This window comes from Drosophila bipectinata, chromosome 2R (genome assembly GCF_030179905.1).
Source record: "Drosophila bipectinata strain 14024-0381.07 chromosome 2R, DbipHiC1v2, whole genome shotgun sequence".
Classification (NCBI taxonomy): Eukaryota; Metazoa; Arthropoda; class Insecta; order Diptera; family Drosophilidae; genus Drosophila; species Drosophila bipectinata.
In genome coordinates this window covers 19,724,076-19,740,586 of record NC_091737.1, presented here as the reverse complement: position 1 = coordinate 19,740,586, position 16,511 = coordinate 19,724,076, and the positions used below count along the sequence as shown (strand labels likewise).

The window sequence follows — 16,511 nt, the reverse complement described above, 5'->3', positions numbered from 1 at the left end:
ACTTTTTTAAGGATCAACTGGAGATGACGTCTTTATTGAGAATTTATAAGATGCTAGTGTCGTTTTAAAGGCTAGTATGTATAGGTAACTGTAAATTTAAACATTAAAAAAATCGACTCGACTATATATATACGCACACATGTATATATAAACAATGATTTCTATCTATAACTCGTACTTTTCGATTTCTTTTTGTATAATGGTGTACATATGCAGTTTATTGTTGTTCTCTGTTCAATTTCTCTATAATTCATGTTAATACAATAAATATTTCTCTTTTTTTTCATAATCGTACAATGTATATATATATATATATATTTTCATTAATATATACTCATCGATTCGCTTAGACTACGTGTTTAATACCATATATATATCATAAATCATTATTATTTGTGTTTGGAAGACATTTGTTCGCTTGTTTGGAAGACTTGCGTTTCGTTTCTTAAATACTAACATTATTGTTTTCGATTTCGTTTCGAGTATTAGAATTCCCGGTGTTCTGGGCACAGCCAATGGATGCCCAAGCATCTGGAAGACTTGCCATGCCCAAAATTAGGAGGATTTCGACTATAAATCATGGAGTTATTCGCTTAGAATGGAAGACCGATTTCGAATGCATTAATTAGGGCATTGCCCGAATCGTAGATACCGATGACGCCGAAGAGCACGCCGAGCCCAATGATGAGGTAGTCTTTGGCTATTTCCTTCTGGTCGAGCAGGTGCCCCTTGATCTTGATGTGGAAATAGCAGGGCCAGATAAAACTAAGCATGGTGCCGGTGAAGCTGCCAATAAAGCCCATCAAAATGGAGAAGTGGGGAATGAAAATGGCCATCAGTATGGTGGACACGATAACGCCCACCCGGAAGCCCAGGCCCCAAACTTTCAGTTCCCCGTCCAAGTTCCAGATGGTCGGGAACTTGGTCTTCGGCGGACCCCGGAAAAAGTTCCGTTCGAGCAGCTCACAAGCGGCATAGTATGGCAAGGGGTAGCTAAGCACGGCCTTGATGACCAGGAAGAAGTTCACCAGTCCCTTGAAGCCCTGCGAGTGCAGGTTGTTGGTGATGACCTGCTGGGTGTCGTTCTGGAAGGTAAGGAAACATATGTAGCCGAATCCGGCCTTAAACACCGCTGCCGCAATATGCGACCAGTCCAGCATCCAGTTGAACTTTGAGCGATCGATCATGTTGCCCTCGAGAGTGGGCAAGAAGATTTGGGAGGTGTACGAGAAGACGATCACGCCCAGGGAAATGGGAAAGTTCTCCATGTCGATGCTGAAGCGGACCTTGGACCAGCCCCAGTCTCCGATCTGTAGCAGGCAGTAGCCCAGGATCACGGCGTTTATCACGATGTGCGACATTGTGCACCAGAACGACAGGGTCGACACCATCTTCAGGGACTTGAGGAAGCCCATGGGCAGCAGGAAGATGCCCACGAACAGCATCCAGGAGCGCGAATCGAACGATCCCTGTGGATAGGTGCCGGCCAATAGATCTCCGCACACCACCACGTACAGGATGCAGGTCATCAGGAGCTCAATGAGCTGGGCAATGCTGACGGCGCGAGCACCCAGCTTGGGACCGAAACATACCTTGGCGATGGCCACGTAGCTGTCGCGTACACGCACCATTTGTCCCGTGGCCGGATCCGGTTCGTAGAGGCACTGCACCAGCACCTTTCCCGTGTAGCAGCAGATGTGTGCAATGCCCACCATGGCCACGATGGCCCAGTAGCCGCCGTGGAGCACGGCGAATGGCAGCGATACAATGAACATGCCCTGAATGGCGTTGGTCACATTCCAGCCTGCCTGAAACTCGTCGATCTTGCAGCCGCCGCCACCCTCTCCCTCGCAGACGAATGAGCTGCCCTCCGAGGCGATGCTTCCTTGTCTGGAGAGAACCAGGATCAGTGGGTGGATAGTCTACAATTAGTTGGAAGAAACTCACCTGAAGCCATCGGTTTGCTGGTACCTGCCATCGTACTCGTTGAAGGATGTGCTCTGGTACTCGCCTTTGTACTCGCCACCGCCCTCGCCCTCACCCTCTGTTGTCCAGTTGCCGGCATTCCGGAATGGATTAGAGCTCATTTCCGTGGACTGGTCGCCGCCTTCCATACCCGCATAGTCCATGGCCTGGTGACCCGGCTGTTGGTGGTGCTGTTGCTGCTGCTGGGGGTGGTGTGTACTACCCGGCGGCTGTTCGTAATCCTTGCGCTCTGGAATTTGCTGTCTGGCCGTTTGCACGGCCACATTGAGTATGTTTCTGAGCGGCGGCAATGGTGTGGCTTTCAATTTGGCTATGAATGACATGTTGGATGCTGGCTATATACTCTGGCTCTGATGGTGGGATGGTGTGAGTTTGGTGGCGATGGTGGTGGTGCTGGTGGAGATGAATGGCGGCGGCCGCGGTGGTGTCAAGAAGGCGTTCGACTCGACTTGGCTCGAATGTGCTGTAGTAGTTTATTGATTTTGCCTATGGGTCCAAATGGGTGCTTTAAAAATTTTGAGGGCTTCCGCAAGCATCCGAAACTCGAATCCGCTACTCGAATTAAGCTACTGGCCGTGTCTGGACATTGAAATTAACAAATCTATAAGATAAAACCGATTCTTTTTCAGATTTTTGTTCAGATTTTGGTTTTTTTTTTTGTTGATGATTGCGACTTCTTGGCGCCCTTGTGCGAATGCTGCACGTTAATCATGCGATTCTCGGATACTTGCACATCCTGCTCACTCGTTTTCGGTTTGGAATCCTGTCCGAATGTCCTGCTAAAGTGGCCGAAATTAATGCGAAATTAAATTTTCAAAATTTAAGTGCGAATTTTATGTAACTTGGGAAATCTTTGGCCGTGCGAATGAGAAAAGAAAATCTTTGCACTCCAGCCTGATGGAAGTGGTTGTGCGCAGGCCCCGGAGTCTGCTGTGTATATCGGGCAAGGATGTGTCATATGGTCACGGTCCACCCCGCTGCCAGACGCGTTCCACAGTGACATTGACATCGATAGCAGTGATTCGATTGCTTACGCTTTACTTTATTTTGTTCTTTCTTTTTAAATTTTAAAATATATTTTCATTAAGTTTCTACACATTGTACATTTTCTAGGATCTAGGCTAGGCTGGGACTCTAGTCGGGATGGAAGAACATGGGGGATGGGGGAGAAGGGGGCTCAAACTTAGGACTACCTAAACCACTCTCTAAGCTCTAGATATCAAAATTACATACATATATCTGATCAGAGTCAGTTGCTGTAGCAGGTCTTGCGAACTCCCGCCAGAATGTTGCTAATCTCGTCGTCCTTGCGCTGCTGCTGCTCGAACAGCATCTCGCCCACACCCACTCCGACCATCCCGGAGCTAACCGGTCCGAAGGGATGGTGCTGCTGCATGGCTCCCACTCCTGCGGAGTTCGCGGAGGCCACCGTCTGAATGGACGACAAGGAGGGCGGAGCGGAGTGCGATGCCTGCTGCTGCAGGGGAGCCTGGGCTTGGATTTGGTTTTGGGTCTGACCCTGGGCCATGCCCTCGTAGCCACCGTAGTTCCCGTAGTGCAGGTATCCTCCCTGCATGGGCTGTGCCCCGAAGCCGCCGGTCGTGGTCTGCTGGAAGGGCACTGCCAGCTGGAGCGGGAAGGCGGCCAGCGAGGTGGGAGCGTACGGAAGCTGGCTGTAGTAGCTGGCCGCCGTAGCCGGGATCATGGCGTTGTTGTAGGTCTCCGCCTCGTAGTCGTCGTAGTTGTGGTTCGTGTCCGGGTACTTGAGGCACTTATCCGGCGTCGGATCCTTGTGCTGCTCATTGGAGGTGGAGTAGTCCATGTCGTTGCTCTGGTAGCGCAGAAAGTCCTCGTACTGCATCCCGTAGGCGTTGGCGCTGGGCAGATACTCATTGGCGGGCGACGACAGCTCGTTCATGCTGAGCCGCAGGTTGCCGCAATTGTCCGCCATGGTTACGGCGTAGCTGCCCATCTCGGACGTGGTGGGTGTGGGTCCGGAAGAGGAGCTGGAGGGAACGGTAAGGCTATTGCAATGCTGCTGCAATACTCCGACACTGTTCCTCATGGAGGCGCTGCCCTCGTCCTCGGAAACTGACACCGGCGGATAGAAGGTCCCCTTGACGGAGTGCCCGTGATCCAGCAGCCCTCGATTGTTGCAGGTCACGTACATCCCCCTGGCCGCCACCACGGCCACGGATGTGGGGGCCAATGGATAGCTGCCGGAGTATAGGCCCTGTTGTGGCTGAGGCTGACCTTTAGCCTTGCCCTCCTCCGAGGACTTGGAAAGCTTGTCCTGGCGCGCCTTGGCCGCCCGACTGGAAGGCGGCGGCTTCGTTAGTTTCTTCAGCAGCAAGGAGCTGTCGTAGCTGCCACCCGTTCCCGACGAGGACTCGTTAAGCAGTGCAGGTGGACAGTTGGCGGCTAGGGACTCAATCTGCTCGGAACTGTCCGCATTGCTGTAGCAGTCCACGGAGCTGGGCGAATATGTGGGCTTCAGGGGCTGCTCATACAAGCCGCCCGCAGAGACCTGATTGGGATTCTGGCTCGTGGAGTTGCAGGTGCTCTCGTCGGTGGTGGGCGCGGTGTAACTGGACGCTGCCGTTGCCAACGGAGGAGTGCTCAGCTTGGAGTTCGATTTGGCTCCTCCACCGGCCACTGGATTGGGTGAGTTCTCGCTCTGCTCCTTGCCACCCGGTTGCATGGTGCGCAGCTTGGACTGCTTGCGTCTCCGTGGCCTGTACTTGTAGTTGGGGTGCTCCGTCATATGGATGACCCGGAGACGCTCTGCCTCCTCCACATATGGTCTTCGATCCTGCGGCGTCAGAGAACGCCATTTTTTTCCTGAAAATAATCAAGAAAATGGCGTAAAATAATTAAAACCGAGAGGTATTTGAATCTTGCTCTCAGGATTTTGATGCAGAATGGTGAAGAATCGATCTAGAAATCGTTTAAGGTACTCCGCTTGAGAATCGGATGAGAATTGGCAAAGATATAGCCATGGCTGTGGACCCTAAAAGGGAAAACCCCATTTTCAAGGGATCCCATCACGAAAAATAGACAAAAAATCGAAAAAATATTTTGTCTCAGGATTTTGATGCAGAATGGTGGAGAACCGATCCACAAATCGTTTAAGGTACTCCGCTTGAGAATCGGATGAGAATTGGCAAAGATATAGCCATCGCTGTGGACCCTATAGGGGAAAACCCCATTTTCAAGGGATCCCATCACGAAAAATGGACAAATAATCGAAAAAATATTTTGTCTCAGGATTTTGATGCAGAATGGTGAAGAATCGATCTAGAAATCGTTTAAGGTACTCCGCTTGAGAATCGGATGAGAATTGGCAAAGATATAGCCATGGCTGTGGACCCTAAAAGGGAAAACCCCATTTTCAAGGGATCCCATCACGAAAAATAGACAAAAAATCGAAAAAATATTTTGTCTCAGGATTTTGATGCAGAATGGTGGAGAACCGATCCACAAATCGTTTAAGGTACTCCGCTTGAGAATCGGATGAGAATTGGCAAAGATATAGCCATCGCTGTGGACCCTATAGGGGAAAACCGCATTTTCAAGGGATCCCATCACGAAAAATAGACAAAAAATCGAAAAAATATTTTGTCTCAGGATTTTGATGCAGAATGGTGGAGAATCGATCCACAAATCGTTTAAGGTACTCCGCTTGAGAATCGGATGAGAATTGGCAAAGATATAGCCATCGCTGTGGACCCTATAGGGGAAAACCGCATTTTCAAGGGATCCCATCACGAAAAATAGACAAAAAATCGAAAAAATATTTTGTCTCAGGATTTTGATGCAGAATGGTGGAGAATCGATCCACAAATCGTTTAAGGTACTCCGCTTGAGAATCGGATGAGAATTGGCAAAGATATAGCCATCGCTGTGGACCCTATAGGGGAAAACCCCATTTTCAAGGGATCCCATCACGAAAAATGGACAAAAAATCGAAAAAATATTTTGTCTCAGGATTTTGATGCAGAATGGTGAAGAATCGATCCACAAATCGTTTAAGGTACTCCGCTTGAGAATCGGATGAGAATTGGCAAAGATATAGCCATCGCTGTGGACCCTATAAGGGAAAACCCCATTTTCAAGGGATCCCATCACGAAAAATAGACAAAAAATCGAAAAAATATTTTGTCTCAGGATTTTGATGCAGAATGGTGGAGAACCGATCCACAAATCGTTTAAGGTACTCCGCTTGAGAATCGGATGAGAATTGGCAAAGATATAGCCATCGCTGTGGACCCTATAGGGGAAAACCGCATTTTCAAGGGATCCCATCACGAAAAATAGACAAAAAATCGAAAAAATATTTTGTCTCAGGATTTTGATGCAGAATGGTGGAGAATCGATCCACAAATCGTTTAAGGTACTCCGCTTGAGAATCGGATGAGAATTGGCAAAGATATAGCCATCGCTGTGGACCCTATAGGGGAAAACCGCATTTTCAAGGGATCCCATCACGAAAAATAGACAAAAAATCGAAAAAATATTTTGTCTCAGGATTTTGATGCAGAATGGTGGAGAATCGATCCCCAAATCGTTTAAGGTACTCCGCTTGAGAATCGGATGAGAATTGGGGAAGATATAGCCATCGCTGTGGACCCTATAACGGAAAACCCCATTTTCAAGGGATCCCATCACGAAAAATGGACAAAAAATCGAAAAAATATTTTGTCTCAGGATTTTGATGCAGAATGGTGAAGAATCGATCCACAAATCGTTTAAGGTACTCCGCTTGAGAATCGGATGAGAATTGGGGAAGATATAGCCATCGCTGTGGACCCTATAGGGGAAACCCCATTTTCATGGGCAAGGGTGTATCAACTTTGGCTTCGCCCAAAGTTAGCTTTCCTTTCTTGTTCTAATTAAATATCCTTAAATTTTTAAAAACATCCTCTCACTTACCCAACATCTTGCTGAGGTCGGCATTATGCAGGTCGGGATTCTCGTCGGCCAGCTTCTTGCGCTCGATCTTGGCCCAAACCATGAAGGCGTTCATCGGCCGGCGGATGCGCGACTCTTTGGCACTTTTTGACTGGGTTCCGCCGCTGGGTCGGTACTTGAGGTCATTGGGCATCGGCTTGTGCCGCTCCAGATAGCCACAGTTGGGGGCACAGAGATCGCCCTTGTAGTCATAGCTCCACATGGATCCCGGCTCGCAATCCTCCATGGATCCTGCCGTGGTAATAGATCCTCCGCTGACCAGTCCCGGGTGCGGATGCGACAAGAACTTATTAAGCACCGAAGTGCCACCACTGCCCAAAAGCGGAATATTGCTACTAATCAGCGTACCGGAGCCAGTGCCTCCGCCACCAACATAGGCGCTGGAGGAGACCATCGGCATGGGCGAGTGGCTGTGGCTGTGCACGGAGAGAACGGCCTCGCCGAGGGAGTGCTCGTTCTCGTAACCGGTGCTCTGTATGGCTGGGGAGTGGAGGCTGGGCGACGAGTGCTCGCTGCCCTGGCGGACATGGTAGAGGCCCCCGGCATCGTTGGTGGTCTCATGCATCAGCCGGCCGTGGCTGTCCGTCAGGTAGCCGCCGTGCTCCGGATAGTCGCTGCCAGTCGAGTGGCTGTACTCCGGGGTGCGCGATACGTGCGGATACTTTTTCGAGCTGGAAATTAAAATTTTGAAAATATTATAAAGGTAACTTTAATAAAAACCTTAATCAGATAGGACTTCATGATCCAGAACATGATCTTTATGATAGATAGAAATTATTGTATCTATAATTACCAAAGGTTTAAATAGTTTCTTAGAAAGATCAAGATTTTTAAGATAAAACTAAATAAAATACATATTTTTGAAGCACTTGAATCACAATCTTTATTTTATAGGCTGGATGGGATGTGATTATTTCCACCGTCTGCTCCCCTTTCCGTATCACATTCATGATCGTTGTTAAAGTCGCTCCCCAGGGGCTACCGTAGAAAATTACGTACCGCCGGCAAAAATGCCCGTCGCAATGTTCCTTATAATGATATTTAAAAGGGCTGCTAAATACGTTGACAATTTTCGCGTTGCTGCCACGCAGGAGGAGTGGGAAGGGTTTGCATTTATCAGACACCAGTGAGACCTAAAGGCTGAGTCTGACTGGATTTGCCGGGGACGGGGATAGGGTTGGAGGAACCCTGGATGGGTCGGTGTGTGCCCTGCATCGGTGCGCTCCTTAATGTCAGCGGACATAAATGTAAATTGGGCGCGTGCAGCTATTGTATTATCAAAGGAGGCCGCCCCAACTCCGACAAGCCACCGTCTCGGATCTGGAGTCTGAGGGCCTGGGGTTCGGGCCTTGGATCTTGGATAGGGGATATCTCGGGCGGAGTAAGCAAAGAAGCTGGAGCAGAAGCTGCTATCCAGACTGGGGACCCAGATCGAGACCAAGCCGAAAGCCAAAAGCCGAAAACCAAGAATGAGAATGAGAATGAGACCGCAGTCTGGCTGCCTTGCCCGACCGGACCTTTATGCATAACTTTTAAAACTTGCGACATATCGACACATTTCAAAGTAATTCGCCTTCCAAGAATTCAGGCAGCATTGGGAGCATGGAGCATAAAGCCTGGACAAGTTTAAATATTGCCAAAGCTCCCGAGATCCCGACTTCGATCCGGCGGCTGGCTTTCGGTGCTCCTTTGGGGGATCTTTTGGTCGTAGTATGTAGCTTGGTTGCCTTGCTCCGCATTTCTGTGCTCCTTCGATTTGTTACCGTTTGAATTTATTGCTGCCCACTACACTTTTGGTCTATTGTCTGGCTCTGTGGCTCTGTTGCTCTTTTGCCTGCTCAGAAACCTCTGTTTGGGCCTAATTGTTTGGCTGGAGATTCTAAGCCAGCCAGCCAGCCAGCCAGCCAGTCAGCCAGCAAGGAGAACCCTAGCCTCCAAGTCTTAGAGTCTCAGAGCCTTTTGTCCAGATAGGAGTCCCCAACTTTTGGCCGGCTAGGCGCTCTAGTTCCGACTACTTTCTTTTGCCCAAGATGCCGCCAAAGTTTGCAAATTTTTGCAGTACCCTTGAATCTATACCCCTTCTCCCAGTTAGCGGCAAGCAAAAGTCCCGGCTACCCAGCCCTCGATGAAGTCTCGATAATTTATTGAGGGTTTTCGGTGACGTCGTTACGTTTTTGATATTCGGTTGCGGCTGCCGCTGCTAAATACTTCGCCGCTGTCGATATGCCGCCAAGTGGCCAGAAGGGGTACACAAAATTATACCGTCTTGGTTCCTGCCACTGCCACAGTGGTCCCCTATCCCCTGTCCCGCATCCCCCGTCCACTGTTCCCTGTTCCGGGATCGCAGTCCTGCTGTCCAAGCTGTCCCAACTGTCGGCTGTCTGGTCGCAGTCGGTCTGGCTTTATCCTAAGCGCACTCACGATCCACGAAACTACGCTCCTGGCTTAGCTTCGGACCTCGACTTGGACAGGGGACTTTGGCTTCAGCTTTAGCTTCAGTTTCAGCCACAGTTTCGAGTGCTTAGCCATGGCCCTGATTTTAAAATAGGACACATACAGTGGCCGGTAAGTTGGCATTTTTATGCGCGCAAAATGTCAACATCTTTGCAAAATGCCACATATTCCACATTGCGGCCAGTCGCTGCAGCATCTCCTCTACCCGAGTGGTGCCCCAGTACTCCATCCATGTCCATGCCGGGGACCATGGAACGTTTTGTTTACGACAACAACGTCTCCTCTGGTGGCTCAGTAAAAGGTGGAACGAAGAAGTAAGAAGGTTCCTGAGAGTAATGGTATGGGGGCAGTTGGCCGGGGGGACTCCCCCTAGGCTACTCCTCCCTTTTTTAACAAGCCAGCCAACTTCATTCAGGAGCCGCCTTGATCTGGAGAGTGTCAGGCGCTTTAGCATATTGTGATTCATGTGACGCTCTGCCGCGCTTCTCAAGACAGCCTCTTGGTAGTTGGAAGTCGCCCAGTTCTGGAAATCAGATACACCCCACACCCCATCGATATATACAATAGCATTCATGGATGGCATTCTAAGACCTTAAGGGGCTACTCCTTAATCTATATTCGCCATATTCCGGGCTAATTTTAGAAAGGCTTTCGGCCAGAACTCCAAAAACCTTGACAATCTGGCAAACTCCGGCAAATAGGACAGTAATTAAGACAGATCCCCGGATACTGTGAGCTGTCAATACCTTTTGTCTAGCCTTTCCTCTATTCGGATACGAAAGAATGGCCTGGGGGATTCTCGAGACTTTCCAGACGACAGGTATGTGACAACAATTGGCCAGATTTGTCTCGGATTCTAAACAATAGCTGCCCAGCAGAGCACCACGAAAATGGTATTTTATTGGGGAGATGGCTTAGATTGATTTAGTGTGGCTCTAAGGTTGACATTAAATCGAAATTGGGTTGAATACTTGTGAGTACAGGAGGTACTTTATAAGCAAATAGTTTGCGGTTTGTGAGGTGGCTACTGGTCCAATTATCACATTAGGGTTACAATCACTCTCATATACATATTGGAAAGCTCCTCCCCTTCGAACTGGGTAATTAACAACCTTGATAAGTAATTTATTTAGATTGTCCGATTGTCAGTTGCCCATAAATATTGTATTAAATCTTTAATCGATCAGTAAGTTGGGTTTACAGAGGGAGAAATAATCCAGGAGGTACTCTAGCTAGATACTGAATGGTTTTGTTGAATATTCTCAAAAAACTTCTTAAAGTGTAGCTTCTACCCATAGCTTCTCTTAGCCAAATAATCATGGCCGAAATGGCAAATCATTTGGCGCCTCATCTTCGATCGCATTGGGCCTCGCAAGTGGCTGTAAGCGGTGCGGCAAGGTAATAAAAGCCATTTTGATTTTCGGCCCAGTCAAAGGCGCACGGCTAAAAGGCAGATGTGCTGGAGGTGGGTGTGGCCAGTGCTTGGCCAGAGGATGGGGTTGGGGCATCTGCCCCGGCGACTCTCCATTTGCTCCATTTGCAGTCTATTGGTTGCCTGCTGTGGTGGCTGCTTGAGGCGCCCCAACCCGAATACATTTGTTACCAAGCCATCCAGCCAGCCAGCCAGCCAGCCAGCCAGGAGAACAGATTTCCAATGCAGCAAACGGGTTTTGAAGCCACGACTTGGGCCAGTTCCAGAGCTGGAGCTGTATCTGTATCTGAGGCTAAGACTGAGCAACTGAAACTGAGGCTGGGGCTAAAAACGGCGGTGCCCAGGTGTGATGTACTTGAATAACTTAACGACGCAGGCCAGGTCGCCGCCGCCGGTCGCCAAGTTGCTGCGATGAGTTGTCGGCCATTTACGCATACATATGCATGTGTATATTCCAGGCAGTATGCAGCATATGCTGCAGTATGTAGCATGTAGATGCTGCAACGGCTGCTGCCTGGCCAATAAGCATAAACAGCCCAGCATCCGGGCCCGAAGAGCCGCCATCTTAGGTTTAATGAACATGAACGAAGCGCTACCTGAGCGAATGAGATCGGTACGCACTTAATATGTATCTGTGTATCTGTAAGATACGTGTGTGCGTATGTATATCTATTTGTATCTGTGTGTAGAGGCCATTTACTGGCCGGGGCACATAATTAAACTAATGAAGCAAGCGAGGAGCAGGGCAGCGCCATCATCATCATCACCATCACTCTTCGAGGGCCGAAGTGAAGCCGAAGAGCTGGATTCGTTCGGCTAATGAGGTTTATTGCGGCTGTCGTCGCTTGATCCCCCCTCACCTCCTACACCCAGTCCCCAACCCCCACCTTAAACCCCCCAGGCCCTACAACTTCCCCTCATTCAGCAGCCAAAGAAACAGCGAAGACCCAGTTCTCACACAAGCGATTTTAAGAGCATAAAAAAAAAGATACAAAAATTTAATGGATTTTAGCACGCACACCAGCACACGCAGAGAAACACACAAAGATACACCACAGGTATGCATACGGATACAGATACAGATACAGATACACTTAGTTACGAGTAGACGACGGACGACGGACGACTCCCTCCCTCGCAGGTTGAGTGGCACTAAATTATATGGATTGCATGGAAATGGAGGCAGTGCTACATGTTCGTACTAGTAAGTAGAGTAATTGCATGTGAAGGATCTGTACTTAGCTAGTTGGTGCCTATGGAAATAAATACCACCCCAGTCAGCCCAACTAGCCCAGCCAGCCGGACCTTAGATCGTTGTCGTTATGGGGGGCACTCGGGAGGTATTGCCACATTTCATATGAAATCTTTTAAATTTTTTTGTAAAACTTAGACGTGTTTTTGCTAAATGTTTTATGATCCATAATTGCTGAGCTTTAATTCAATAAACTGACAGAAATGGTTACGATCATGCAATAGTTTGTTGTTTTTTGAGATCAACTTAGAAACTGTCTCAAAAAAGGGAAATCTTGGGAACTGTTTTTAAATTATACTTCCCTTTGTAGTCTACTAATTGAGAGCTAACTCGGGTAGCTAATGTTAGTATGGTTATACATAGTATGGCATAGATGGGGTTTCAACTGTAATATTTCATCCATCACTAATATTTTTCTAGCGGTATGCTTAGGGACGTTTTATTTTAACATTTAAATTCATTATTGTAAGAAAACCCGGTAAAAACTTCACTCCCTTATAATATTTATTATTATTAGAATTATTAGCTGCTAAGGTGTTTTGAGGTTTTTTACTAAGTTCATTTATAAATAAATTATATCAGAGATCATAAGGTTCTTAAGATGGTTTTTCAGAAGGTTCTTTCGTTTAAAAAAGTAGTTTTTATTTTAAAAATATTGATTTACCAAAGTTATAGAATGAAAAACAGTTTATTGAAGCATTTTTTTACTAAAAAGAAGCACAGTTTCATTTTATATTCTTTCAGGGCCTTATAGTCCTTAGGACTTAGGAAGGTTCTTTCGTTTAAAAAAGTAGTTTTTATTTTAAAAATATTGATTTACCCAAGTTATAGAATGAAAAACAGTTTATTGAAGCATTATTGTATTAAAAAGCAGCACAGTTAGAGGGGGCCTTTTTTAAGGGCCTTTTGGGACTTATAGTCAGATTTTTAAAATGCAAAACATCTCAGAACCATAACAAACTATGATCCTATTGATCATTTCATTTTCTTAAAATGAAAATTCTGGGAAAACTATAAAATTACAACACCCATGCATGTTATCAGGTACTTTCTACGCAAAAACATCTTATAGAAATTTAATTATTTCTCATTACAACCTCCATAATTAAACAATTAACCTGTCTCCGCAAGATTTATAAACAGTAAAAAAGATTTATCTTAAAGTTCTAAGAAGTAACAGAAGCTGGAATCTCCTGATACGTCAAACATTTAGTTCCTGCTTAAATTTATTAAAATTAAGGGGAATTCTTGAACATGGCTCTCAGACGTCACATATGAAATTAACAATGCAAAAATAATTTCAAAGGAAAAGACCATTTTAATTGGAAGCAAAAACGGATTTTGTTTAAATCTTTATATATATTTTTTATTCTCAATAAACAAACTACAATGAAATCTTAATTAATTGCCAAACATGATTGGAAATCCACATATAGAGACGGTTGTTTATTGCTCATTGAATTTTATTTGATGAGAAAAACTATTTAGATGGAAACCGAAGTTAGCAGAGTTAAGGTAGATCACAGCCTTGACTTGATTTATGGAGGAGCCGTAAAAGATCAAATTGAATGAAATCGCATCAAATCGAGTTGATTTGTGTCCCCTGTCACGTGCTGAGCCAATTTCAAACAGGAAGATTTCAAAAATGTGACGAAAAATGCGACAAGCTTTCGCCTAAAAAAAATGGTGCTTTTGGGATAAAAACAAGCGAATCCAAAAGATTCCCGGAAATCGTTTAAATTTCTTTTTTTTTTTGTGATTTGTTTTTTTTTTCTTACAAACTGTTCGGATTTATCAAAGCGTTTTCATCTGTACTTAATTTAATTTCATGGCTTCATTTCCATTCATAATTTCAGCCAATTTGTAGACGGGAATTTCCCGTCGGAAACTACGAAAGTCAGTCGGGTGTACCTTAGCTTCCATATAGCTTAGATATAGACGTTATATATACGGATATTAAAATCTCATGCGTAGCTATCATGCTGTTTAGATCGGAGGTAAATCTTTTTAATGGTCAAAGCTGCATGACCTCTGGCCGAAATCTAAAAAGAAACTTAGGAAGAGGTCTTCCTCGGACCTCGATGCCTCCGCGTTTTTCCCATGGTCAGGTCACCGCCGCCAGCCACCCCCGTCGTTGGTGTTGGCCCGTCTTGGTTCACTTTCCACTTGACCAATTTCGAGCCGGGTCCGAAGACGGTTCTTGAGTCATTTACATATTCAGAGAACCCATACCCCGAGCCAGGCCGAGAAGCGGATACGAATACAAGTGTAAGTGTCTGACAAAGTTGAAACTGGGGCCACACTAAGGAAAATCTAAGCGAATTCTCATGTACCACTTATATAGCCCCTATATAAAATGTATATACATATATTATATCTTTTGTGGCACTGTGTGCATTCGATATCCCCAACCCCAACCCCGACGGTGTTGTTTTTTTTTTTTTGTCGCTGTCGTGCCTGCTGTGCCGAGTATCCGAGTATCTTACTATCTTAGTATCTGTATCTGTGTGTGACTAAGTCTTAAAAAGTCCCCAGTCATGGGCCCATGTAGATGATTGTATATAACTATATATATACATATATACACGATCTAGAGAATTTCTTCACCACCACAGGCGCGCTTTTTCCATTTTTCATTATGGTTATTATCTTGAAGATATGTATCTTCGCTTCGGTTGGATATAATTAAACAGCGAGAAAAAAATTTTTAGCATGGGAAAAATGTAAATATTACTTGTAATTTGTTAGCAGATGATGTGGATGTTCGTGATCATATGAGGGTTCCATTTTATACGGCGACGTTCGTGGTAACGGTGACGTTGATGTTATTGCTGTTGTTGCCGATGTTGCTGTTGCAGTTGCAGTAGTTGTTGCTGATGTTGATGTCGGTGGTGGCAGGTTGAAAATATTGTTGTTGTCTTTTGGAGCTTTGCTTTAGGAGGGCCAGCAGCATTTTGCTTAATGTTGCATTATTCCGTTAGTTTTTTTCCCTTTGTCGGTGGTTCGGTGGGTTGCTGGGATGGTGGTTGCTGGGGTTGCTACTGCCACTGCTGGTGGTTCTACTACTGAAGCTGAGATGGCGGCTATGATGGTGGTAGATGGCTGGTGGAGTTGGCCCGGGCCTAGCATTCCGCCCAGTTACAGTTCCGACCATAAATTCATTTGTGCACCGGGCATGTGTGAATTTGCGTCTAGTTGTTGTCAGAATTAACTATTTTTCTAGCTCAGACCCTAACCCACATTTTTGTCCACGATTTGGCAATCGTAGATTCGGATTTTGGAACTCTTGGCACACACACACACACACTGCGATACACTCCTTGGCGAATTCTAATTTCCAAATTGCGGCTTAGTTTGCAGACCACTAATGATGGATACGAATATCAAGGGCTCCACGACATTTCACAAGATACAAACCGCTCACGGGCTGGCGGACTTTTCAAAAAACAACACTCTTGGGAAAAATGCACCAACAACCACTAACTAACTGGGCCTAAATATACTGTATATATCTATAGATATGTACAACTGAGGGGGGCCACCAGTCTGTGTATGTAGATATATTTATGATTATAGCCGGAGACGCAGATGGCTAAAGCCCGATTCGATGCCGATTCATGAACCGCGCTGATGACGAACCGCCAAGCAACTGAAACTGAACTCTGCCACCGAACAACCCAACACAACCGATCGACTCTCTCGCCCGGAGACTGTGAACTGAACTGAGGTGTCTCGACAAAGTCGATCCATAAGGCCAAAAAGCGAAAAGCTATAAGCCGAAAGCAGTCTTGGGCCAGATCGGCCAGAGAGCGGAGGCAGCTGCTCACCAAAGCGTAACGATCGGTGGCAGGCCAGGTGACTATGCCTCCGACAACTCAGGCTGCTACGACTCCCAAGACCTCGTAGTACCTTCGCCTCGGCCAGCGGCAAGTTCTTTTGAATCTAATGAAACAAACCTTATTTAATATTCGGTTCTCTCTCTTTTTTGCTCTGGTGGCAGTGAGTCTCACTTTCAGAAAGTCTGAAAACCTGTTCCCCCGATTCATTTGTTGTGGGAGAGACGACTTTGCATTTGGTTTGTTTCAATTGGTGGAGCCCCTCCAATGTCGCTGCGGCTCCATGTCTCTGTTGTTGGCTGTATGTGTATGATGGCCACAAACACATGCTCCATGAGCCATGGGAGATCGTACCCATACACGGAAATAAGCGTATGCAAATATTGTCATGTGCGGAACCTCTGGGAAAGGGTGTTATATGGTCCAAGTGGAGCACAATCTATGACAGAGATTTTTCTTTGAGGTTTTTAAACCAAGAGGCAAAATGGAAAGCTGACTTTTAAATCTTTAAGCAAGGTTCTCTATAAAAGACTTTATTAGACTTCTTTCATTAGTGATTTAAAAATATCTCAAAGATACA

At 46.2% G+C, this 16,511-nt stretch overlaps 2 protein-coding genes across 2 annotated transcripts; both read right to left on the bottom strand.

Moving 5' to 3' along the window:
• Nucleotides 1-2: 2 nt before the first annotated feature.
• VGAT (vesicular GABA transporter) lies at nt 3-2,373 on the bottom strand. Its single transcript, XM_017234830.2, has 2 exons — nt 1,948-2,373; nt 3-1,890 (listed from the first exon to the last, which is right to left on the bottom strand). Exons 1-2 carry the CDS (start codon nt 2,307-2,309, stop codon nt 594-596), a joined length of 1,659 nt encoding a protein of 552 aa, XP_017090319.2. The 5' UTR covers nt 2,310-2,373; the 3' UTR covers nt 3-593.
• Nucleotide 2,374: 1 nt separating this feature from the next.
• Sox15 (Sox box protein 15) lies at nt 2,375-15,791 on the bottom strand. The gene is made up of 3 exons (XM_017234829.3): nt 14,830-15,791; nt 6,919-7,628; nt 2,375-4,827 (listed from the first exon to the last, which is right to left on the bottom strand). The coding sequence occupies exons 1-3, from the start codon at nt 14,880-14,882 to the stop codon at nt 3,236-3,238; spliced, it is 2,355 nt and encodes a 784-aa protein (XP_017090318.2). The 5' UTR covers nt 14,883-15,791; the 3' UTR covers nt 2,375-3,235.
• Nucleotides 15,792-16,511: the final 720 nt, after the last annotated feature.